At 38.5% G+C, this 26,561-nt stretch overlaps 1 protein-coding gene across 9 annotated transcripts in view; it reads left to right on the top strand.

Moving 5' to 3' along the window:
• The window catches only part of ADGRL2 (adhesion G protein-coupled receptor L2), a 376,824-nt gene that overhangs the window by 290,784 nt on the left and 59,479 nt on the right, over positions 1 to 26,561 (top strand). For all 9 annotated transcript variants that reach the window (XM_057374970.1, XM_057374944.1, XM_057374925.1 and 6 more), the window contains one exon: positions 15,077 to 15,290. In XM_057374970.1, the coding sequence (XP_057230953.1) occupies positions 15,077 to 15,290 (214 nt within the window). The remainder of the gene's footprint in view (positions 1 to 15,076; positions 15,291 to 26,561) is intronic.

The following is a 26,561-nucleotide window of genomic DNA, read 5'->3' as shown; positions in this document are numbered from 1 at the left end:
TTTCTGTTTTTGTTCTAGTCGTCTTTGCTTAATATTTGGTATTCTGTGAGGAAATACAGAATGCATTGCCTGTGTTTCTTCATAGAGGAATGTTTGTGGTAATGGCAGAAAGAGGGTGTTCAGATAGGTGATGAAGCCTGGAGATACCATTTCTCTAAAAGTAGCTTAGGCCAATTACAATTAATAACCATTTGTAATAACTACAGCAGGAGAGAGTTGTGGATATTTCAGCACGACAGTGTACAGGGGTGTATTAAAATTGCATTTGAGTTCAGAATTGTTCAGAAACTGCCCATCTCRTCTGCAGCTTAGTGGTACCACGCCCATCCTCCTACAGCAGTTAGTGCTCAGCAGGCACTGTGCCCTTCAGCACAGCTCCTGASTGGTTCCAAGCCCAGACAYTGAGCTGAAATTTGCAGAAGCACGRGAGCAGCATCCCACTGCTGCCCTGCACAGGCTGGCACAGGCAGAGAGAGGTGGCTCCCACAGTTATGGGAAACAGCCTCTGTTTTCATTCATACCGTGTGAGTAGCAGGTTGGTTTCAGAAATGAGCCAATAACACTGTGCAAAAACTCCCCATGTAATAGCAAAGCTGATTGAAGTCCAGAGTTTGGTGCTATAGAGAATAAGAGGTTTGAAGGCTTTTGTTCAAAATTGCAGGAGTCTAAGCAAAGAGGTGAAGATAAAAGATGGTGGATAGATACTGCTCAGAGGACATAAAAATTCTAAAGAATTGACAAATCAAATTGACCGCCTGGAAAATTGTTCAGAGGAGAAATATCAGCTTATTATGGCTTCCTACCAACAGAAGAGACAGAGGTATTTTTTTCACAGTAGATTATGATGGAGCAGGTCCTGGGTAATATTGAACTCCTTCTCCAGCATGTTGTGTCACTGGGAAAGCCAGTGACACCATTCTTCGAATCTTGAAGTATGTGAAACTCTTGGATGATAAAAAAACAGATTGTCACAGAGATGCTTAGCCCTAGAGGYTCAAGATCACTGAAATTTTGCAAGAGACATAAAAATAAACAGGTTCTTGTCATTGTGCTCAGGAATCCAGACTAATTTTTCAAACAAGAATAAAATAGTGGTAAGAGTGTACCATAGTAAATTATCTGTTAGTCAGCTAAAGGCCTTTTTTCTTCTGMTGGATGTACATGTGTATTTTGCAAATGAATGTATTTCAACCTATACTCAATAGGTTCAATCATTTGCTTTCAAGTTACCTTTCTTGATGGAATCTTTCACTATCTTTTTTTTTTTTCTGGTAAGGTGATGAAGTTTTAGAGGCATATACAGTGATACAGAGAGTAATGTGCATTATTGTAATTGATTGTAACTAATCCATAATTGTACCTTTTTTAACTGGGATGACAAGTAGAGAGGCTTCAGTTTTTAAATATTTAGGAATAATTCTTCCTATATGTGATATAAATTTTATAGCTTTAAGAAGCATTTGGATTAAAGACTATTTCAAGCATATAGGAAGAGGCAGGAATCCACTGCAGTCTGAATTATCTCATGATACCCTCCACCTATGAATTGTTTTGGAGCCAAGGTCAAAGTTGAATTCAAGCTCTCTTAGCTACCAAACACCAGCATTGTATTTCCTTGGAAGAGGAATATGGAATGGTTTTCCATTGGGTTTAAAGGAGAGTTTGTTTGCTTTGATTCAGCCTGCTGTGGAACAAACATTTGTTGCTTTTTATGCATTGCATGTCTGTGGATCTGTTGAACAAAGGATTTTACCAGCGTCCTTAGTTATTGTTTAAATAGTTGAATATTACAGCAGAGAAAACTGTGTCACACCATATGTTTTGTTGAGATGTTTGGTTTATCTACCAACTTATATAAAAAAAAAAAAAAGATGGCAGTTGCTAGAGTCAATAAAACTAAATAGCTGTCTCTCAGCAGTAGCTGAGCAGACAGAGGAAAAGTGCAGTTAGCATACCCCTTTGAGTAATGGATAAAAATAAATTTGTAAATTACATTTACCCAAATGTGGTGTCAAGATAAAGTTTTGAAATTATATAGTGAGTATCCACTGTGTCCCAGTGGATACTTGTATCCTGAGCTGAATCCTTTACATTCTTTACATGCTGAAAAATCATTAGAATGGCATACAGCAAAGKATTAAAATCAAGAGGATGTATCAGTCTTATTACTTTTAATGTTTTACTAGCATTAAATTTATAAAAATGGGTTAAAGGAAATGGTTTTGGTGGTTGTAGCTTYAAACAGAAGAATCTTCAAGAAATCTTTCTGGTGGTCTTTTTCTCTCTGTAGTTCCTAAAGGGGGTTTTAAGGGGTTTTTTCATTCTCACAATTCTTCTTCATGTCTCTAGATTTTCTTTTCCTTAAAGTCAGCTGGGAACATAATGTACTTGCCAGTTGTTCCTCCTATTTCCTTACTTTGAAGATACTTCCTCTAAAACCTGCTTCAGGATTTCTTGAAGGATGAGATAGAGACACTAATATAGCTGTTCTCCCTTTTTGGCCTTCCTGGTGTTGAAGTACTGAGAATTGCTTATGCTCAAAGTTTGGTGTGTGTCCAGTGGCCATATGTGATTACACCAGAAAAAGAAGGAAAAAACAAGCTGGATATGTTTATAGAAGGTAATTATCATCGCAGAGGAAGAAGACAATGATGCATTGAGCTATCTGAATGACTTGGCATGGAGTCAATTTTTAATCTATTTTGTTGTGCTTTTGAAAGCATATTTTGTCTTGTGCTTCCCTTTTCCTCTTCATCTCTCATAAGCATCTTACATGTCTGTGAGTGAAATGAAAGGCTGATTCCTGGTTCCAGAAGCGTGCTTAAGGGAGTAGGAGCRCAGGGCAACTACAAATACCTGGGAYTTGTGACKGGCTGTGATAACCAGGCTGAAGATGTTAGCACCAGTAAATGAGGAATTCCTTCCAAGTAACCACAGCTGCTGTGGTGTTCCAATGGCACGATGAAGCTGGCTGTGCCATTTCCAGTGAGGAGTGATGATRGGGCTGCCCTGGAGCCCATGGTCCATCCGTCTGCAGGCAGGGGATGGATGGCGCCGAGAGCCGCCGTGTGCGGCCCCGCTCAGGCGAGCCCCAGCTCCTGCCTGAGAGGAATAGAAAAGCCACTTTCTCAGTCTCTGACCAGAATGCATGATAAGGCTTGATGTCAAAAAGGGCAAGATTGGGCTCACAGCAATTATGGCAGAGGCATACTGGTTTCCTTGACAACCGGATTGAGGATTCTTTGTGATTTATTATTTACCACTTCAAACTCTCATTCTCTGATTTAATTAGGGAGAAGGATTTCCATAAGTCCCCTCCCTTCCAAATTTGAATACCCCTGCATTATTGTTAYGACCAGCTACACCTATCCCACATTGATGTGGCTCTGAACCAGCTACAAATTAGACTCTGGTGTTCAGTGTTTGGAATTTTGGGCAGGTTGCTCAGAAAGCAGATAACTGAARTTGGGTGAATGTCATGTTGGGTGGTGATTTGTTAATCTGCACTTACTAGCAGGGATAATAGACCTCCTAACCTTCTCCCCCCACCCAGTTTTTCAAGGGACTGCAACAAGTGATACTTTTCAATTGTCCTTAGAGCTCTTGGAAAGATAAAATATCTGCAAGTGCCAGTTTCCCTTGCTTGGGCAATTCACATTATTTTCTCCTTGAAGGCTTTATTAGCAATACMTCAGCCACTGTTGTGCAAACAAAGAGTGTATTTTTGATACTTGGGAGGTTTTTACTACTACCRGTTGGATAGCTGTTTGAAAAGGAAAATATCTCCTAAAATGTGGCTAAACTTGGGGAGTACAGCTAGTCTGTTCTAGCTTGACATGTACTTCAAATACATATTTCCAATGTTTATAAAGCACTGGCTGAATTGTGATCTACWGTGCCTGTTCTAAATTTAGTAATTCAGAATAGAATTCTGAAYGCAATAATATAAATAATAGAGATTTTTATTCAAATGTCACTGGCAAATTTGTATCATTATATAGCAAGATTGAAATTGGCCCTCCAAAGGGCATTTTTTCTCAAAGTACTTTCCTGGGTTGCATATTTTTATTTCGTATTCAGCATGAGGAGTCTGCTGCATTTAATAAAATAAAATGAAGGTCACAGAAGATCACTGGTTTTCCCATAATGTGTCCCAGTAGATGACTGGAAAAAAAGGTAGTGTTTGAAATGCATTGATGATCTTCTGTGCAGACTATATAGAAAACCTGTGTCATTTTTTAATTAAAGGGAAGAATTCTTGTTTTAATTGTGTTTATTTCACTGCATACAGTCAGCTGTACCACTCCAGTTWTAATTTCCAAAGCATATACACGTTTTAGCATCTCCACCTCAGGGAGTTCCTGAAGTGAGTCAATAGGTGTTGCTCTTCCCATGGTGGGCTGAACGTGAAGCTCATTGAGTCAATAAAAAGAATTAGARTGACCTAAACACCCTTTTTGTCAAGTTGTGTCTCACTCATGCACCAGTGCCCCATTAGGCTCTTGAGGGAAGCAGGCTGCAGAAGATGCTTCTTTAAAACCGAGTACTCTAATGAAGCTCATTAATGCATTTTTCATTAGAACAAGAATATTGAGTATCCAGGTTAAATTCTAAAGAATCTGTCCTGTACTCATTGAGGTTAATGACAAAGCTCCCAATGATATTAGTGATGCAGGATGAGAACTTAATTGAGGTAATTAAGATTCTGCTTACCTAAAATTCTCTATTATTTTCAAGTAGATAAAATATTACAAAATTGCTACTATGAAGAGTTGTATAATGTTGGATCTCAACACATCCTTCAGACATGACAGCAATTCAGTGGGAGATAATACTGTTTCTGTATTTTGCATTTGATTCATAAAGTACCCTTGTAATCTTCTAGAGGCTTGTGTATATGAAAACCATTGTGGGGAAAAGGGTTCTTTTTGGTTTTGGAGCTCAAATATTGCCTTTATTGTATATTTAAAGATAACGTGGGCCATTGTTGAGTCCCCATAAGGATCTGGAGGTCAAATTCAGCACTGGAAGGGATGGAAAGGGCACTGCAGTGGTGCCATGGTGTTGTATAAGTTGCAGAGAACTTATACAATAATGTAATTAAACAGAGCTCACTTTGCAGTGCTGCAGACTTACTAAAGTCACTGTTTGGACCAAAATAAATGCTGTTTGTTTACTGAGTGGAATAGATAGGATATCCAGCTTTAGTGCTTTCAAGGGAATCTAAAGCCTCTGTTATAAATGATTGTGTCAGGATGCCTAATTTAAATAGTTACCCTAACACCTGCTCATTCCTGCCGCCTTTGGACACCCCTGCCCTTCTTTCCTCCTTGGCATCCCCAGCAGATKAACAACTCCCTCCTCAATTACGCTGCCATAATGGCGCTTTGATGGTGCTGTGAGCTCGATATGGAGATTCCCCTGATGAGGGACACTGCTGCAGAGAGGCGACAGTGCGGGTGGGTGGCGAGCGGAGGGTGCGGCTGGAGCGCTCCTGTGCCGGGCAGGAGCCGGTGCATGTTTGTACATTAAATAATGCAGCACGACAGCGCGGGGCTTTGCTGCCAAAGCGTCCTSTTAGGGTGGGAAAAAGTGCAGCGATCAGATCTTCTGTGCTTCACAGCTGTCTCCTCCTGAAATACTTGCTTTAGATACGCGGGGAAAGGTTTTTTTAGAAGAGCACTCTGACCTGGGATGGTGAAGCACCATGCAAAATACATTAATTACTGAGGAAATTACCTTCCACATCCGTAGTAATGGTGCAGCACTTCTGTCTTGCTTGTTTTGAATTTCTATTTGAGCACCCCACAATGATGTTTTTTCCCTGGGTGTGGTGCAGAGCTTTCCTATCCTTTGCCTTCATTGTGGGTTGTATTAAGATCAATGCCCAGCTTTGGAAACACGGTCTTCCAGCTATTAGATGTGTGCTTCTCAATTGAAGTAATCGGCAAATGCAAAGTTTTCCTTTTTGTGTTGTGCTACAGTGTCTGTTCATCCCTCTTGTTACTTTAAAATATAAGCAGTAATAAATATGGAACTCTTGCACATAATTATGGAAGATTGCTTAGTTTCTGTCTTAGTACTCAGAGATTTCAGGGATCCTGATTTCTCATTTATTTAATTTGAACATTCATTAGCTGATGCTCTAAAAGCTGAGAACATTCTTGCCATACACATTGTGATGGTTGGTGAGGAAGACACACAAATTCCAGGACTGAAAATCAGAATTTAAACTCAGAAGCCCTGAATTTGAGTCCAGGAGGAATTTAATTATCCTGTTCCTTTATCTCCCTGTCTTTCGTGTTTGMAATGAGGCATATAGATATTCAGTTCCTTTACAGGTGATTAACAGCAGATTGACAGAGTGGAAAAGGTGTCTATTTCCTTTACTTACTCTGGAAATGGTACCTGTGTTGCCATTCTTATTCATGTCAGTGATGCATATATTCCATAGGAGTTTTTTAATTACCTTGTTGTTTACAAAAAAAAATTAAATAGTTTTCCTTTCTTCATGCAATTTATTATTCAGAGGATGCTCTAACGCATCTACATAGAATTATTCCATGATTCACAGAATGTGCCAGAAGATTAAGTATATTGTAAAAATGGTGTGGTATATCCCTCTCCTCTCTATAATAGTCTTTTAGAAATCTACAAATATTTCATAGAAGGTAAGGTCAGGAAGAAAGCCTTTCACTCTGACAGGTATTTTCCAAGATTGCTTGCTACTCTTGTCTCACATCTATTTATGGGAACATTTAAAGTGACGGCACATTTACCTTCAAGTACATTCATCACACGGCTCTTCTTGTTTTCAAAAGGTATGACTGTATATTTTGGTTTAGCAGTTTCATCTGCAGGATCCCAAGCTTTTATGTTTCCAAGGGTTCTACTTTCTGCCCCTGAGTTCTCTGAAATGTTTCAGAAGCTACACTGAATGAGAAGGGGGTGCTGTACTATTTGCATACTCATAAGCACTCTTTAAGCAGCTTGCCATCATTAAAATGAACCACATAACTTTTCCACTATAAATTATACTGTGACAATTTACTCCACCCCGTCATTTTACTGAAACAATAGGGAGTATATGAGCTCTTAGATTGTTTCTTGATTCCATTTCTAATGTGTATATAATTCTGTTTGTAAACAAGGAAATGCCCCATTTTGAAGTTTAAAGTTGTGATCTCAAATWTTGCCATGTGGTAGCAATTGTATAATAATTCAATCTATGATTTCTTTTAGYGCTAGGGCTGTATTTGGTGTTTTAAACTCTGGCAATTGTAGAATAACGTCTTATTTAAAATGAGCCAGACTTAGCAGATTAAATGTTTTACTTTCTTACATAGGTTAGGGTGTTAYCTGTTAAAGTGATGTACACAGGACACTAAGGGTTGTTATTAGCACCCAACATGTCCCCTGCTGAGATGATTTGGTTTTCACCAATGCACATATTCCCAAAGAAATGATMCATCTCTGCATGGCTTCTATCGGCCTCTGAGGTGACAAGGCTTTGGRTTTCTTAACGATGGGAATAAAAGCATATTTCTTTTGTCAGCTGGCCACTCTGAATACTGATGATGRAAATTCCCCTTTCCTCCCTTTCCTCTGCCCCTCCTTAACACATGGTTTCCAATCAWAAAATGATTGTGATAACTGGAAATATAAATTGTTGTCAAAATACACTTTTATAGAAAATAAAAGAATATTTATTTTTATTCKGCTACCAGTATCCTGTGCAGAGGAAATAATTCAACGGGAAATCCTGTTGACACAACRTTTCTGACACATCAGCCTTTGTGTGTCTTACCTCCCTTTTTCAGAGCTTGTTTCTGATTCAGAAGCTTCTCCTTCCTGACAGGTGCTGTGCTCAGAGAGTTCACAGTTGGTAAACTGGAGATAACCTTCAGGAGGGGGGTTACAATGACCATGGGACTTACTTGCCTTGTGAAATTTTGAAGATGCAATGTATTTAATGGCAAGAAAGAAAAGGGTAGAGTGCTTTTTGTGAGCTGGCAGAGGATCAAGTGTGTATGATGTGAAGGAAAAAAGGAAGGAGATTCTTGCAGCCTGAGAACAGACATCTGGCTGGCAAAAGAAAAGAAACATCATTGACAGATGAATACTGTTTTAAACTGGGATAATTTTAGATCAAGAGGGCAAAGTTTTGCTCTCATGCATACAGCTCCACTGAAAGGGATGGGAAAGGTGCATGAATATGAGAATAAAATGTGGTTCTAAGTGAGAACTGAAGAACACGTATTTTTATATTAGATATTTAGACTTTCATGTTTAGATCACATGGTTTCCATCTGCCATATGTAGGCATTGCTAAAATGCTGCCAGGAACCAGGCTCTGGTTTGGTGACTTTCATTAAAGGAATTAGTGGTTTCTCTCCAGTTTCAGTGTGGCTGCATTCAAAGTGCAGAAGCCCATTTTCACAGTTTAGCATTAATTAGCGCTCTAATGGCAGCCTCAGCAGGCAGGTGAAGGATTAAATGGGCATGAAGAGCAAACTATCTCTTTTCCTGTAGTGGCRATTCCTTGAACTGGGCTGAGACAGAAAGGGGTAATGCTGGGATGTGCACAGGTCTGTCAGTGCAGCACTCACCTCTGTCCACTGTTCTCTCCTGCTATTAAAGTGCACACACACACCCCACACACCCACACCCTAACAAAAACACAATAAAAAAAAAAACCCTTAATTCTGCTGACTCAGAGAGACACATTCTTGCCCTTCTGAATGAGGGCTGAGAGCTGTTTAGGAGAATTTAAATGAGATCCYTGCCAGCCGTACACACGGAGGATCGACGCTGTTAGATTAAAAGGCTGAGATGCTGCTGCTCACTTTAGGTTTTGCTGAATCATTTAACAAGGTGCARAAAGTAGGTAAGCCCTGACTTTTTTTTTGCTGAAGAGAGCCTCACAGGGTTATATTTGAGAATTGCACGGAGACTGGAAAACATGGAAGGGAAATTGTAATAAGTTTCAGTGAACCTGGAAGGCAGGACCCATCCTGGTGTGAGTCAGAGGGTGTAACCCTGGCTTCTCTCCTGAATTTCATTAAGCAGACATACGTGCTTTATGTTTATGTATACTGAATATTAAGTATATAATTACAGAAAATTACATGCAGTTGTAATTTTGCTGCTCACACTGAATCTTGAAAAACATTAAAATTTGACGAAGTTTTTTTTTTTAAATTTGAATTTTTGAAGAGGCTAAATCATGTTCAAATGAAATGTAAAAAAAATTATAGAAAGCCTTCACTAGTTACTTAATATTTCTAAAAGCTTTTATTGATAGGAATTCATATTTCTATTTTATAAGACACAGGTTTCTAGATTTCAGTTTTTTAATTAAAATATAAAATATGTGAGAAGAAGAATTCTAGAAACCATTGTTAAAATCCCCCCTCACAACTCGTTTATTCCGTGAAGAAGTTGCCTGTCTTCAATGTTATTTAAATGGTCAAGTCTGTTCCTTAGGACTCTGTGCCTCTTTGTTAAAGTTCAAATAATGAGATACTTTCATGTACCTCGTTTTGAGATAATCCCATTTTTATGAATGAGTTTGAAAAATGAGGGAGATGTCTCTTACTAGAAAATAGTTTTCCTTCACTATCCCTCTCGATGTCTGCTCCTTTCAGCATCTTAACTGACAAGAAGGAGTATATACCTAAAATGTACAGAATGTATAAATGTATAGAGAATCCATGTGTAGGAGGATATTTTTGAAATGATCGTTTCCTGCCTAATTTGACCCCGCCTGAACAGTGGGGTTTTGTGTGCTGGGCTGCTGTGCACAGTGCTGGGTTTCCCTGAAAGAGGAGCGGAGTGCTGTGAACTCCAGACCTCTGTGCAGTGTCACAAGCTCTCACTGTGCCAGTGTAATCTTTTAATAGACATGCTTGCCAGAATGACTTTTTCCCTTCAAAGATAGAATGAGAAAGCACAGTTGTCATTTAAATTGCCTCCGTCTTTGTAGTAGTTGGTAGTGATCTGTTGACCAGGATTGGGTAATTTAAAAGCTGTTTAACAAAATAACATGCTTGTCCGTGTGAAATATATACAGTGYTGAGAGATGGGGAGAAAAGTCTCCCTTGACAGAGTTCATGGGATTCTTTAGAAACTGCAGGATGCTGAGACTTGTCTGTGGAATTACAAAAGCTTTGCGGATCCCATGTTGAGCATTTGCATGAATTTCAGATGGCAAAGCGTGTTCAGCTGTCTCCGTGCACCCTCCCGTGTGTGCACGTACGCACTTCACTGGAGAGGGAGAGGATTCTCAGCACAGTTTTCATTTGTTAAACATATATTATTGAAATGCTGCCCAGGACACATCACTTCATCTTGTGTAGAACTTAAATCATCATSTTGCATGATATGGTAAAATAAAAGAGATTGTGAAAGAGACAACTGTAAACATTCTGTTTGAAAAGATGTGCTCTTTTCAAAAGACCTTTCTGTTACAGCCAAATAACACAAGAAGCAATATTTCCTTGCTCACAGAGACATATATATTTATTTCTTAAGAGATTTGTTTTGGTTTCTCAGGTCTTTTAGTATCTGCATTCTTTGAAATAATTTTATACTTCCATGTTGACTTTCTCTGTGCTTTAAGTTTTAATCAAAGGTTCCTTGCTTCTGATGTCGAGTACTGATGTTAGCCTGTTTACATTCCACTGTTTTTCTTCTGTGTGGGGTGAACATTCAAATGTGGTGGTGCCTTTTTGCTTTTATCTACCAAACTTAGCACACTCTCTTATTATTGACAGCTCAAAAAGATGGTATRCTAGTGGGCAGGATGCTGTGAATTATTAACTTCTCTTTGCACTTTGACAAAATTAGGTTATCTTTGTAAAGACAAATAGTTTCTCTGAAGGAACCAAGTCAGTGGAAGGGTAAATAAGGCTTTGCAAACTTAAATAAAAAATTTGAATTTACCATGTTTCTGAAACATGATTCTGAGTTACAGTTGTTTCATAGGACTTGTGTTTTTCATTTCATTGACCAAAGTATCAGAGGAGAGATTTTTGATTGTAATGTTTCYTTTCAGTTCGTATTCCTATATGGATTGTTCGGTAAAGCATTAAAGAATGTATATTGCATCTAAACATCCCCTCTACCTTTTTTTCTTAGAAATGTGATTTCAAAAAAAYAGTTTATTTTCTCCTTTCACTGAAGAGCCTGCATACAACTAATTTGTGAGCAGATAAAATATGCAGAAACGTGTTTGCCAGGATCTTTTCTATAATCAAAACGGTCAGCAGGACAAAAATATTTTTTTTTCTTGTTAGGTGTTAATCTTCTTCCATTAAAAAAGAAAAAATAAAAATTGGCATACAACACCGATTAATATACACAAGCACGAGTGAATCAGAGACAGCATATGTTGCGTTAGGTAATAGACGCTTATTTGAGTTAATGTTTAGGTTTTGTTGGAAGTCCCAGCCCAGGCACCAGAAAGGTCTTTGCAACAGAGGAGCATTTTGGGCGGCAGACAGCAGGAGCGGTGTCACCCAGGGCTCAGTTTGCCTTGMAGCAATTAGCAAGAAGAGGAGGAGTGTTGGTTTCAGCTGCCGGAGGACAGCCAAACAAAATAGGTTTGTTCGAGGTAGGGTTAGGCAAGCAGCAGGTTTAATACAGGTTGCTTAAGAAAATATAGTATTGGGAATACTCATGCGGAATTTCACTGGAGATACAAAGTTTCTGGTGACAACAGTAATTATTGACAGAGACAAATACTTAGGCCTAAAAAACTCTGGGATGAGGCTGGAGCATTCAGATGCCAGTTGTTCAGACTTCCATCCTGTGGCAGTGCATCTGTTTATCAGGAATTATCTCCTGAATGTAAATGAATTTCAGTCCTAAGTCATTGCACCTGTTGCCAAGAGGTATTTATTCCAATCACTTGCCTAAAGCGCAGGGAGTTATTGCTTGACGTTTTATAGCTCCAAAAAAAAAGCTGTCGTTTCAAAATCATTTGTTCAGAGAGGAGAAAATGGAGCAAAACAGTTCATTTTACCCTAAGCACTGCTATTTGGCAGTATTCACATTTGCACGGCACAAAGCTGCAATATTGATTTTTCGCTTACAGGGCCTCCCACAAGTTCTTTCTTCGATTGTCAGGATTGCAAGATGGATTGAATTACACTTCGCTTGTTGATACACTTATTTTTTTCTTTGGTGATAGGAAAAAATTACAAATAAAGCTTCAGCATAACAATCAGAGCAGCTCTGCTAGTGGACTTTGAATTTATTTATTTTATTTAGTTACAATTCTTTCTGCACCACAGAGATTCCTTAGAGCGGCATTCCCATCTAACTCACGCTGCATTGTTTTGCTTTATTGCTTGCTGCTTTTGCAATGTAACACCTACACTGCAATCTCAGGTGTGTCTTCTGTTGCCTGTGAAGTGATCTAACCTTGCTCTAATATTTTTAATGTTTTTCCTAATACAGAACTTCTTTTGGATGCCTGCAGGGGGAAAAACTGCAGGATAAAACACATTCATAGTCCTTCTAGCCGTTGCCATTAACAATGAAGTAAGATTTGCAGGCTGCTGATTTCTCTGTAGCAAACTGCCGAGGTCTTGTGTTTGAATTCAGGGTATTTCCTGGCAGAAGTGGAGCCTGTGCTGTGGGATCCTCAGTCAGGGTCAGTGCTGGGTGTGGGTTTGTCAGCCCCGGCCCCATAACCATCCGTGCTGCTGTGCATGGAGCCACTGGCACCTCAGCAGCTGTACCCCGTGCCCCTTCCCTCCAGCCCTGCTGCAAACACCTCTTCGGGCAGCTGTGGGTGCTGTTCTCCTCCTTGCTGATGGAAACCCAAGAAGTTTGGGAGGCAGACTCCCCCAGCCAGACCGTGACAGTGCCACAGGCCATGGAATCCCTGCAGAGTGCAGGAGATMCAGGCACCATTGCTGCCAGCTGGAGGGAAGAGCTTCCTGGGGACAGCATTACATCTGACAGGAGCAGTAGGATGTAGGAATGGCAGTGGATTATGTTTGGTCCCACCGTGGCTGTTGGGATGGTAATTAATCAAAGGAGCTGCTGTGTTCACGTGTGGTGGGGACTGTGCGTGTACCCTCCCTGTGCCGGTTTCATGCCCTCACCGAGCCGTGAGCGACTTCTGTCTTCATTGTATTAATTTGCAGCATGGGAGGAACGTGTAGGGTATTAATGTGATGGGTTTGTGTTAGAGCTCTTTGCAGCTTTCAGCTCATGACACCTCAGCAAGCCTCTAATAACAGTATTTGTTATTGCTCATGGTTTGTGCAGCTAAACTGACGGCCAGCAGTGAATTTGAGATGGAACTCCATGCTTTCTGCAGCAATATGGCTTCATACGGCTTCTTCCCTTGTTAACAAATACTGAAACTTACTGGCAGAGTAACAGTGCTGGTTTTCTGTGGGATATGGTTCCACAAAATATGAAGGCAGTTCTGGTCACTGGGCTCTGGCCAACTGTTGCCCTTGTGGCAGGACAAATTCRTGCCCAGTCAGAGATCTGATCCTCTGGGACTCATCAGTTGCCTGCAGTAGAGGGAGGTGAGGATCAGACCAGCCTCTGGAATGAGCTCATCACACAAGTTGTACCAAAGCTGGTGCTGCTCTCAGGGGAAGGCAGGGATGCAGGTAGAGGAGGGCTGCCAGGGAGCCACATCCTTATATTTGCGTGATCATTATAAAAAACTTTTTTTTCAGTCTTAGCAGATAATCATCTTCATATAGGAAGAGCTTTAATCCACGGATATTAATTCAATAGAAAAAGTGGTAGCGTCTGGTTAATGAAAAAATGCACTGTCAAGGAGTTACCTCAAATTGTYCTTGATATTTTTAGATCTTGCTTCCTTGCTTCTTCTAAGACATCCTACTTTTTAACAAAAGTTTACTTTCTCTGCTTTCAAAAAAGTGTAGAGCTCCAACTTTCCATGCTTAGGAGCTRTTTCTCTTTGCTGTCACGACTAGTCTCCAACAGCTTGCTCAGAAATATTAATGGCCTCATGCTACTGTATCATGAAGGCATTTTTTAAAAATAGGAAATTCTGCTGAAAATTAAAGAAGTAGATTTTTAACATTGCCACGTTACCCAGCTTGTCTTCCAAAAGTCACACAATTTAGAAAGAAGCAGAAATACTCTGTTTAATAATAATCCATTAGTAGCTGTGTACAAGAAATTATAGTATACAGATAGYTTTTTTCTGATGTAATATATTCTTTTGCATTTATTTTGAAAAGTCTAAACATTTGGATGAATAGCCCAAACCTTGTTTTGTTATTTTATACTGCTTCATTGGAGAATTTATTTTTTAGCAATTCTCTTACGTAGAAAAAATGTTAAAAATTAAAATTCTGTGAAACACTTGTCATTTTTGTGASAGATGGGGAGATTTTATACAGTACATATCTGTAATTTGTGGTACTGCTAATTTCTGTATTTGTTTCAAAATCTTATCTATATGTAGTTTAATTTATGTAAAAGACACAGTCAGGAGCACTGGAGCTTAACTAGGTGAGGTGTCAACATGTATATTGGATCATGTCCATGCTGAGGTCACAAAAATAAGCAAAAGTAACCAGCTCTTCCTGGAGAAAGGGAGACACAAAGTAAGAAAGACTGACGAAGTTGGAACGATGGCTTTGGTTTTTTTTGTGTTTGTATTGTTTTCTTTTTTAAAATCACTTCTGCAAATCCTGCCTGCTCTGCTGCTTCCCACTTTCAGACACAGCCTGTCTGACTGTGCCCAAAGACTAGAGACAGAAGCAGAGAGAAAAGAGGTGGAAACTGGAACATGCAGTGAAGCCATGCAGACAGGCACCACTGTCTGCCCTGCCCAGGATTAGAWGCAGTAAAAAGGAATTTCCTCCTTTCCCAGATTAAGGGCACAGCAGCCGTGGTGTAGGGATGTGCCAGCTCCATGAAAGATGCTTCACTTAACATGGTACCAGGTCAAACTGTAAAGGTGCACCTCCTTCRGCACACAGGAATTTGTGCTGATGTGACAGAAAATGAATAGTCCAATGCAATATATCCTTTAATCTCAATGCCATTTTGTCCTTGTTTTGTCTGTCAGGTTTCAGCCGAGCAGCACTACCGTTCGGTTTGGTTCGGAGGGAGCTCTCCTGCGAAGGCTACTCCATTGACCTGCGGTGTCCAGGAAGCGATGTCATCATGATAGAAAGTGCCAACTATGGACGGACAGATGACAAGATCTGTGATGCTGACCCTTTCCAGATGGAGAACACAGAATGCTTCCTTCCAGACGCCTACAAAATTATGACACAAAGGTAAAAATATAAATATCGTGGTGAGGACCAAAGAGGAAAAATGCCTGCATTAATGTAGAGAGTTTGTTCTACAACTGTAAGAAATGTTGAGTTGTAGTTGCCACCCTGCTATTCAGGTAGTATTGTTTCTATCTAATAATACTTAAAGGAAGTAAAAACTACCAGTTGCAGTTAGAGGTTTTGGAGTTTTTAAAATTCTGAAAGATTAAAAAGCAGGAAGATAACTTCAAAGAGAATGAAACAATTAGGTTATTTGGAGATTTCCTATCTCCTTGTCTTTTAGGTGGTCAAACAGCCCTGAGAATGGTGCTGCATTTTTCAGTAAATGCAGTAAATCACTGCTGTAGTTCCCAACAGGAGTTCCCTCCAATGGACAATGTCAGGATGATTATATGTCAGGATGATTATATGTCATTATACATGTGTGTACAAGCATACATGTACATGTAAGCACAAGTTGCATTCTCTTAGTGACAGTGCTTGTCATTCAGAGAACACAGAAGAACCAGCAGAATCATAAAATCATTTAGACTGGAAAAGGCCTTTAGGATCATCGAATCCAGCCATTAGCCTGATGCTGCCAATTACACCTCTAAATCATGTCCCCAGGTGCTGATAAAAGTTTTTTTAGTACAAAAGGTGCATGAGAGCTCAGATTCACACAAAGTCCTGTGCTAAAGGCTGTGTAGAGGCAGCAGTCACCTGCTACTGACAGTTGTGGGAATGTCAGCACAAATCAGTCACTGGCATGGCTACTGGCTTAAACTAGAAGCCTGAACAAGTCCAGGGTTGGTTCGAAGTTAGTCCAGGGTTGGTTCAAAGTTTTCCTCCCAGTGCCTTTTTCCTACAGTGATGAATCTGAGCAAGAAAGGGATGGGAATAACCTGGAAGCTTTCTGGTGCATGTACACAGATGTGTCAGATAAATATGCAAGTTGTCCTGCCTTCTGTGCTCCATTTCCTCTGTTTTGTTTGAGTATGGTAACACTTGGTAACATAGTCACCTCTTAAATAGTCTTCCATTTTGATATACCAGTTCGCTTGAGTTGTCATGGATGGGACTCTTACAATTTTTTATCGGAGTGTTTTCTACTTCTGTAGTCAAATATTTGGGCTGGATCTCAGATTTCAATTTCAAATGCAAATTAGGGATATCAGGCCTTTTGTTTTTGTTCTATGTTGAACCTGTGACTTGTTTTGTGATCAGTAAGGGAAAGGCTCCAYTGCTACACTATTAAAAAGGTAATATAACTTCTTTAAATCATGTTTGAATTATCTTCTTGTGGTTCTAGTTCGTAGCTGTTAATTAGATCAAGCCAGATTTCCATCGAGACTGCAGTAGCAGTGTCATCATCCTCTAATCTGTCAACTCCCTTTGAAACCACCTTCAATTGCTTTTGTAAATGTAGTGCCTCTCTGTAGACTTCCTTGTTGTGTAAAATGCATGTTGTGTTTTGATCAAAGTCTTCCTTATGTTCACTGCAAATATACAGATTAAGGTAGTCAGAGACAAATAGAGAGGCACAATCTTGCTTGAAGTGGCATCCGACTGTTACTGGAAAGCTGAAATTTCAATCTCTCCTTTTCAGTTAATGAGCTGTAAGTTTATAATAGCAAAATGTATTTTAAAACTTCCCCCATCTTCTACTCTTATGCTGTGTTCAACATTAAAATAAGGTTTTGATCACATGTAGGACATGGGTTCAGATTATCTATGCTCAAAGAGTTTTTCATTTTTTTTATTTTTTTTTTTGTCTGAACAAATGGCAAAGATCATTTGGCACTTTGCTTTCTATTTTTGTTTGACATTTATAGCAGTTTGGAAGTTTCCTTTCGTAAAAAGCTGTCTCTTATCTTGCTTAATCTTTTCCAAAATTGCTCAATTTGTGCTATATTGCAATCATAGAAGAACRTTGCAATTTTCTTATGAAATATTTAAAGTTCTTATACCTCATTTATTTATAACTGCATTGGTGATTATAATTTTTTGTTGTCTTAGGCAAGTTGTTGTTTGATACTCAGCACATGTCCTTGATCTGATATGTAAAAGTTACAGATCAGCTCTATTTTGATGGCAGCAATTGCATGGAAAAATCCCACCAGAAGGACTATCAAGTTCATTGGTTTTCCTTTTTATTTAATTGATGGAAAAAAAAGTTAGAACTTTCGATGGCAGGGGAAGCTTTTCTTCCCTACCTTTAGAAATAAACAGCAATCATTTCTGTATTTCTACTTAAAATTTTTCAGACTTTACTTTTAAGCAACTGTTTTTATCACTTCAGTCAACTGTTACCACTGCGTTTGACCACTCAGTTCAGTTGAGACATACAGTTAAATGTAGTTGCACAGCAGTTATTMAGTACTTATTATTCATTTGCAACATTACTCCACAGCCTTTGCACAGCAACTACATTTACTGCAATTACAAGGTGAAAACACTAGCTTAATGAGATCAATACTGTGAAATCTGAAGATTGAAAAATAAGATGAGGTTTCCAGTTTAACACAAAGCCATGTAATCACGTGCCCTGCTCCCCTTCCAGAGAATATGAGATAGTAGCACGCAGGCCTTGCCAGTGTCCACTGATGCATCAGCTCCCCTTTCTCAGAATGAGCTTCTACTTAATCTTTGCTACCTCACCCTATTCTTTCTTTTCAGCAGTTCTCAAAAGGATTTTAATTTAATAYGTTCCTAGGAAGCCTGACTAGAACACTAATGACTTCATTGCTTTGCTTTTACCTTTGTAAAGTAGTTATTAAATTTTTAGTCCCTGATTGAAATTACATCCCAATTATTCCAGAATAAAGTCTTTCAGATGTATTTAGATTCTATGTAAACTTCAGGCTGGCATGGTTAAAATTAAAGCTTTGAAGAAAGAGACTAGACCCTTAGAAAATCCTTCTCCTCTTTCACACTTCTCTGATAATTAACCCCAGCGTTTGCATACCATCAAGTCTGAGAGATCCTACCACATGCTRCAGTTCAGTGTAGAAGTAAGCTCATTTCTGGAATATTTGGTGAGCAAGTAGCATAAGTGAGTGGCAGAGGACCCAAGTTTCAGGCAGTTAGATCTTAAAATAGTCAAACTCTTCTGTGCTTTGCTGTCCTTCAGCAGGGACAAATCTCTTCTGTTTCCTTTCCTGTTAAAAGGAAATTAAATGAACAGGGAAGCAGAAGATGCAAAGTAGCCTGAGGAAATTGCTCTAGTTGCTTGCTCATAAAGTGTGTTTGTGTGGCTGTAGCAGAAACTGTCATGAAACTTTGAGGTWGATGAGGCTAATACTGCTCTTTATAGGCACAGCAGAGGTTTGAAAATTAACAGCATAAAATTTATTTATGACCTTGTCTTATCGGTTTCCGTGGCAGGCGGATTGCAGGTGGATCGCATGAGYTCTGTTCAAACCACCTGGGTTTATGTTTATGAAGATTTTCCCTCTCCAGTGTCAACTTCAAAGCCCTGGACCATAGGTTTTTGTTAGGGCAAGCACTAAGGGTTACCTAGGTACCACATAGACTTTGGGGTTCTGTTTTATTAGCTTAAAATAATACCACATATTTAACAGTACTTGTGAATACGTACGTACAATATATTTCAAATCAAAGGTCTCTCGCGCCTGTAATTTTATAGTGAATAAGATGCTAAGATGGATTCTTGCATGCTGCGACCATTCTTTTTGAATTAAAAATACAGGTTGTTTAGTAGGAATCATTTTCCCGAGTCCTAAATTTTTTGTTCAAGAAAAGTTTATGGTTATATATTGTCATGATTGGTACTATAACTATCTTTGTGGTTCCAGAATAGTGCAATTAGATTTTTTTAAATTGATTGTGTATTTAAATATATACTTGGATGATATGGCAGATAATAATTTTGAATAATATAATTTAAATTCTTGATAAAGCCCATACTTAAACAAAAGGTCTGTTCCAATAGGTATACCTAATTTTTTAAGCAATAGTAGTTGTAGCTATTGTTAGAAGTAGTACAAAATTAGTATTTTGCATTTAAAGAAAATTAAGCCTATTCACTCCAAATCTATGGAATCATTTACCTAGATGCAAAATTCAAACATTTACTCTTGACATCTGAATTAATGTTAAGTTCAAAAGCAAAACACTGTTTTCCTCCTAGTAAAGGCTAAAATACCTTGAATTTTTAAATAGGAACAGTATGCTCTCTGATCTGATACTGAGAGTATAGTTGTAAACATTCAAAAGAAGAAAATTCGAAATATTTAAACTTCCTTTGCAGACCACAGAAACATCTCCATTTAAAGACAGTAATCTCACTGTTGGAATATTCAGTTTATTTTCGATCTGATTTTTGATCTGTAACAGAAAGAAAGTAATACCAATTCTGCACTGAAATAGCCTTTAAATTCTATTCTTACCTACAATTTATGCTATAATTGTGGCTTTTGTGAACTTTACATCTTTATTAAACATGTTTAATTGGTATAATTTTGCTTTCTAAATATGCACAAACAAAGCAAACCTCATTTTCCATAGGTAAGCTTAAATATAAAAATATGTCAGGTATAATAGATGAACTTAGGCAATTAATTATTTTTTTTTTTTTAGATTCTTTTCCCTTTTAAAACATTGCTGAGAAAAGTAAAAGGATTAAAAGAGGAATATGTCTTCTTTAACAATGTTTGTTTTTTCTGTTGCATGTATCCTGTCCTATCTATAGCACAGGCAACACATGTACCTTCAATTACCACATCCATCATGACACCAGTGAAGAGTTCACGCTCGGGTTTTTGTTAMCATGAACTTTTCTCACATGGCAGTGCTTTAACCTGTTCTGTCCATCATCCCTCTGCAGGACAGCTGTGTTTCAGCAGAGGGATTTCAGAATGTGAGCAACACCCCTGCCCTGCTCAGGGACCAAGGGAAGCTGAAAGAAGCAGCATATCCATTTCTTCTCCCAAGATTCATTTTTGATAATCCATTACCATAATCCATTCCATGGGAGACTGGGAGACTGGAGATGTTCATTCTTTTCCATCTATTCACATATCCAAAAACCACGCCATTTTGAAAAATCCTATATATAAGTGAGTGAGCCATTTTTGAAAGAAAACAAAACGAGTTCTGTTCCAAAGACGACTCATCTCTCAGGCCCTCTTTCCAGTTCCTGCTTGTCAGGTCTGCAGAGAAAGCGCTGTCACACCGTATTAGTGTCCTTTCAAGTGAAAACAAGTTTGGTCTGTTCCATAATGTGAGGGAATAAAGCAAATCTTCCACTGGACTCCAGGCTKGGGTGGACACTGGGTAAAATCTATAACCAATGAATCTCATTCATCGTAGCAAAAAGGTGTAGTCAAAAGGAAACTCAGCACAGGCTGTTTTGTTGGAAGCATGCAGAACCTGCTGTGGGTCACTGCAGAGATGAATTCCAGCCTTTACAAGGCTCTACAAAGAAGCATTTCAGAGTCTCTCCCAAAAACAGCTCCTTCAGACAGGGCCCAGGGTTGGATCAGTGTTTAAACTGCAGCACGCTTCAGATTTGCATGTTTTGGTGTGGCTTAAAGCCTTTTTCACGGGCTGGATTTTATCCCTTGCCCTTTGGAGCTGCCTGTGATTGAGGTAATGGCACACTGCACTTCGGGGGTCTGCCAGGCTTAGGCAAGGGCTCTGCTGACCCCTGCTGCTATCCTTGCTTTTTCCCTTGCTTTTTCCCTTGCTTTTTCCCTTGCTTTTTCCCTTGCTTTTCCTTCTGCAGCCGAAGGTTGCCTGTCCTTGCTAAAGATACTGCGAGGGGAAAAGTATCTCCGAATGAGAGGTACACCTTGCCTTTTTGTGCTTTCTGCATGTTTTTCCTTTTCATGTCAGGGATATCCCAGTGCTGCTGACAGGGTAGCACAGGCTGTTTTGGATCGAGTGTATTCTTAGAATTTACACACACCAGAGGTTCAGTGGTGCTGATGCTGATTCCACGAACGTGGTCCCTTTGCTTTGGTATGCCATATTTCTATTTAGCTTGCTTACAACTGCTTCACAAAGCATTTACCACACACTATCAACATTCGATATCTTTTTCTTAAGCACCCTTTTAAAAGGAAGACTTGCATTAATCTGAAACCAACGTAAGTCTTAGTACAGCAGTCAGCCCTGTGACTGTTTTGTTGTAGCAGAAGCTTAAAATGCTCTTTATTTTGAAACTAAGCTTTTCACAATACCCAGCCATGGCCAGATTGATTTTTGTTTTGTTTTCTATGTGTTAGTCACAAGACTTGAGTTATGACTCAAATACAAAGAAAAAARCAGAAATACGTGTAGACTGTTTTCATGAGCAAGGCATAATCACAGAGCCTGGAAGGTTCCTGAAACACAGCCTAGTCCTTGGCGTTATTACAGCAGAAAACAGTAATACCCGTGACTGAGAAGAACCTTATCTGGCATTGTTTATTTTCRCTATCATTAATTCTTAATGTGAAAGTGGTAGGTCTAGTTTTACTCATTAAAAATAGGGGSTTTTATTAATGGCATTGTTCTATCATGGCATTACTTAGTAAATTAMATACAAATCCTCATATTATGAGGTTCTTAGCGGTTAGGTGAGGGGAAATAGCTGTCAGTGGTACTTGATCATCATTTTGCAGTGTGTTCTATTTTAATTTTCTGCAGAAGAAATTTTATTTCATGCAAGTGCATAACACTCAGGCGCGTGGCTGTTGTCACGACACTGGACAAGCTACAAAGGAAACAACAAAAGGATCGTTCATACCAACTAATTACATTTAAAATTCATATTTCGTTTACTTCAAAAAAGATGGGATTCATTATTTTACTAGGGTGTAGCTTGATAGTCTGTTTAGTGTGTTCATATCTTACGTTCAAGTAGTTTTCCTCCTTTATTATTGGCAAAACCACAATCAAGTTCTTCTTAAGTCAGCGTATCTCTTATCTGGCAGGATCATGTACATACTCATCRTTCTATTTATGGGGTGAAAATGTAACTAACTATACATATGTATGCATAAAAGTTTAAGTGTTATATGCTGTTGCTTGTGCATTTTAGCATCATATAAAATACATACTTCAGCCTGCGATTTTCTTGTGTTTTTTTCTGCTTGCTGAAATGGGGTCCAGTAGGTGTGCACACTGTTTAGCGTGTTAATCACGTACTGTGTTTTGGGTATGCAATTACCTCTCTTGGCTAATTTTTTGAGAACTTGACTGAGACGACATTGCTTAACCTTCAGCAACTTTCAGTTGAATTTTGTGTCCTCTTGAATGAATTTGCATGAATTTTACATGTTTTTTTGTATTTCTAGTCTAGCCAATGTAAGTTCCTGGTTCAGCTGGAGTCAGGACTTTATTATTTAAAAAATCTGATTTACTTATATATTGCTCTGCCAAATTTATGCCAAATTTAGTTCATATAGAATAATAATAGTTGAAGCCTATTAATTCCTCCCACCCCAATAAAACCTCTATAATACTTAGCCAAAACAGCTACATTATCAGATAAGTTGATTTAGGACTTTGTACATGTGTTCATATAGCCATTTATCTCAACTCTTTCTGAGGAGACCTTTATTAAGCTGTGATGACTGCTGAATATGAAATGTAACCAAGATTATTTTTTTATTCAAATATAATTTAAATATTCATCAAAGAGGAGTTATGCTTGAAACTGACAGAGACTATTAACATCAAAAAATATAATTAACTGCACTGGGTATCATGAAGCAGAGTTAGCCAAATAGCCGAGAGGTCTAATTGCTCTAGAGTCTGAGAAGCAATAGTTTTATTTTATACTGTTGCTGTGGAATTAATAGTGATGTGGYTTCCTACACGAGGCAATTAAAAGCTGCCTGTTAAGGTTCATTGCACTATAGGAAATCTGTTGAATATCACTTAGTAAACAGAACTGACATGGAAAAGGTACATGAAGATGGGCAGAGCACAGTATAGATCATATAKTAGGACAGATTAATATGAATTAAATATATGTAAGTAAATTATGAGTACTCTCCAGTGTTAAAAGTCAGCAGTAGCCATGAAAGTGAAAAGTTTTCATTAGTAACACAAAGGAAATAGAATTTAAGGATTATTACMGTGAAGATGTTTAATTCAGAGGAAAGAAATAGAGAAGTAACAAGGGTTTAAAAATTAAAAACTATCTACAGAGTAGTATAGAAATTAGCAGATCTCATATTCTGTAAATTTCCCTCTGCCGTGGAATAATCTGCTACTTAAAATAAAAAGAACCTTCTGACCTTTGTGGCTCAATTAAGCTTTTAGTTGAATTCAACAAGAAAAATCTTTATTGAATCCCATAGATTCTGCCTGTGCCCAGGGTATATTCTAAAAAGGGGTGGCCATATTCATGGCATTTTGACATTARTGAGGTTGCTGAAATGGAAGAGTTTAAGGATCAAAGATACACGCAATAGTGGTGTTTTACAGCATTTCTTTTTTTCCTCTCTAATAATAAAATTGCAATTTAATTGCTTAATAAACGGGCCATGATTACTGAAAGACATAGATAATTTCCCTCTTTGCATTTTATCTTTTACATATTGCAGAACAATAATTAGCAAAAATGCTACTGCCACAAATGAAAGTAGTCTTTATTTCTTTTTTCCTTCATGTAATAACTCTGAATGAAAGGAGTTTGCATRTGTGTCCTTTAGTCTAGTATGATACTCAACTCCTATGATTTTTAAGAACCAGTCTCAAAAATTAATACCATACCAGTGAAATAAAATCACACGAAGAATTMAACTAGAATTCCTGCTTTATATAAAGATTGGCTGCCTGTTTCATACATTATTTAGCAGGCTTACCCTGTTTATATCAGTGACATAAGAGTGCGTGCTACTTTCTCAGAAGAGCGCTGTCTTTGCCGCTTCACAGCACAGTGCCTTGTACTCCCAGGCTTGCACATGGTGTTAGCAGATATTTAAAGCACTTCAGCTTAACATTTTATAGGTCATGATGAACTGAGCCTATAAAACAAGTTACTGCAATGAAGTTAATGCAGTCTTAAGAGTGTTACACAGACTGAATACTCAGTATTCAGGATATTTTTAGCCCACTGTAGACATATCAATGGGAAGGAAAGGTTCTTACCATGAGGAATTTTTTTTCCATGTCAGACCTGATTTATAATACACTTGCAGTACTCAAGCTTTACTACATTACTATTGAAAGCCATTTTATTTTCAGGTTTAGCTGGTAATACAGTAACTATAGGAAGCTTTGAATTTCAAATTGCTTACTGCATACACACTGGCACACACACACACACACACACACACACACACACACACACACACAAACACACACACAACCCTGCAAAACAGAAAAAAAAAAGAGAAGAAATGAGGCAGAAAAATCATTTCGTTGGGCAAGCTGCCCTGACCAAAGTCATGCCCTTCCAACACCTTGGAGGGAGTAGTCTTAGTCCTTCTCAATGATACCAACCTGTACAATGTTTCATCTGGCAAGATGTGTATTTTGCTGTTTTRGGTGTAAAGGCATCTATATTCCTTTCTCAGTAGTGATCTGTGATCTTTAGCCTTRATGTTCTTGCTTCTCAGTTACCTTGCTTCTTGTGCTATAGATCTGTAGGATGAAGGAGAAATTTGGAAATGTATTTAGTACACACCTTTTTGCAGCACTGTAAAACTGTTCCACCATAACTCAAGAGTTTGTGCTYTCACTATTAAATACTTTCTTCTAGGTTGAATTGTAAGTGTAGCAATAACGTGACAGTTCTGAACCCATAATCCTTCCCTGTTTACTGAATTTATTACAGGCATTGAGTTCAACTGTACTGTTACACTCATGAAACTGTAGGTGTTTTCTCATCTAGGATGTAGCAGCAGTGATATTACTTTCAGTATTTTATTCYGGTGCCAGCATCACTGGTGGGTATGAAAAACATAATTTACTTTGTGTATTTAGCTTTCTTGGATAATTTTGCTGCCTTTGTGACAGAGATGGAGCAAAAGAACACCTCCTGGAGTCACATTTAAAACAGGAGCACTTTGGGTAATGTACTGTAGACAGAACACATGTGAGTTAGAGCTCAGTTATCATGAATGCCATCAGCAGTGCCTTGTTGCTTTCTTATCAGCCACTTCCTGCTGTCAGCCCAGTGCTTATTTCAATAGTAAAGGATTTGCATCAAATGTAACACAGCATTATGTAYGGCTAACATGTGGTTTTTAATTGTGCGGGCACATGACACTCCTTCAGTGGTAGACACTTTGATAAAAGGATTAGATCATGAATATTTTTGACACAATTAAATATTATCTGTGCATTGACAAAGTGAAGCCAGTGGATTTTCTGATCTGTGTTTTACAGTGGTGAATCTGCTTGGCTTGTGTAAAAACCAGCTGCAGAATAGACAGGATTTTTGCAGATGTGGGAACAAGCAAATCAAAGCAGTCCCCTAAACTTTGTTGGGCTTAAAACTGGAAGTTCCAGGAACCAGAGAGTGCACACTTCAAATCAGTAACTTAATCTCTTAATTTTAGACTGCAAAGAAAAAGTGGGATTGTGCTTTCCAAGTTAAGCATACTTTTTCAGAGGAAGTCCTATACCTGGAAGCCCTGCAAGCTTTCCAGATGATAATTAGATCCAGACATCACTGTGGGTAATGAATAACAGTGCTTTTGTGACAGGCATTCCTCTCAGAAGAAAAGAAAGYACTTGTAGTGAGGACTCTCAGACACATTTTAATAGGAAATGACACCACTGTTCCAGGGTTGATTAAAGATCTACCAAGGGATAGCACTTATGGAAAAAATCAGCAGATGAACTGAGAAAAGTTGTAATTTTATTATTAGTTATCAGTTAAATATTCGTAACTTTAAGGCCATGAAATCTGCATTAAAAAATGTGAGAAAAAGGATTGTACCTTCTTGGTAGCAGATTGCACTTTTGTAAATCTCTTAAAATAACCGAATTGTCTTTTGCCTCTTGCTCAGCATTTTGCCCTCAGTTCTGTTGAGCCATACAAATAAGTCACTTTGTAGCCCCATGGAATTGGTGGATATGCAGCAGTGGGCACATCGCCTCTGTTSATGAAAATGATAACCCAAAAGGGGATATTCCCCAAGGAAAGTTTACAAAAAACAATTTATTCTTTTTCACCCTGTAAAACTCATCTTGCATGCAGGATCTCTTGCATTATTACAAACTCTAATCCTCTGAGTGGGTAATTAACGGACCAGAAAAGCCATTTGTGGAAAGAAAGAGCCATAAGGGTGAAAAATATTTCTCTGCTGAATGATCTTTAAGGAG

Source organism: Malurus melanocephalus, unplaced genomic scaffold (assembly GCF_030028575.1).
Source record: "Malurus melanocephalus ecotype Western Australia unplaced genomic scaffold, MMel_1.1 scaffold_8, whole genome shotgun sequence".
NCBI lineage: Eukaryota > Metazoa > Chordata > Aves > Passeriformes > Maluridae > Malurus > Malurus melanocephalus.
This window is presented reverse-complemented; position numbering and strand designations above follow the sequence as displayed.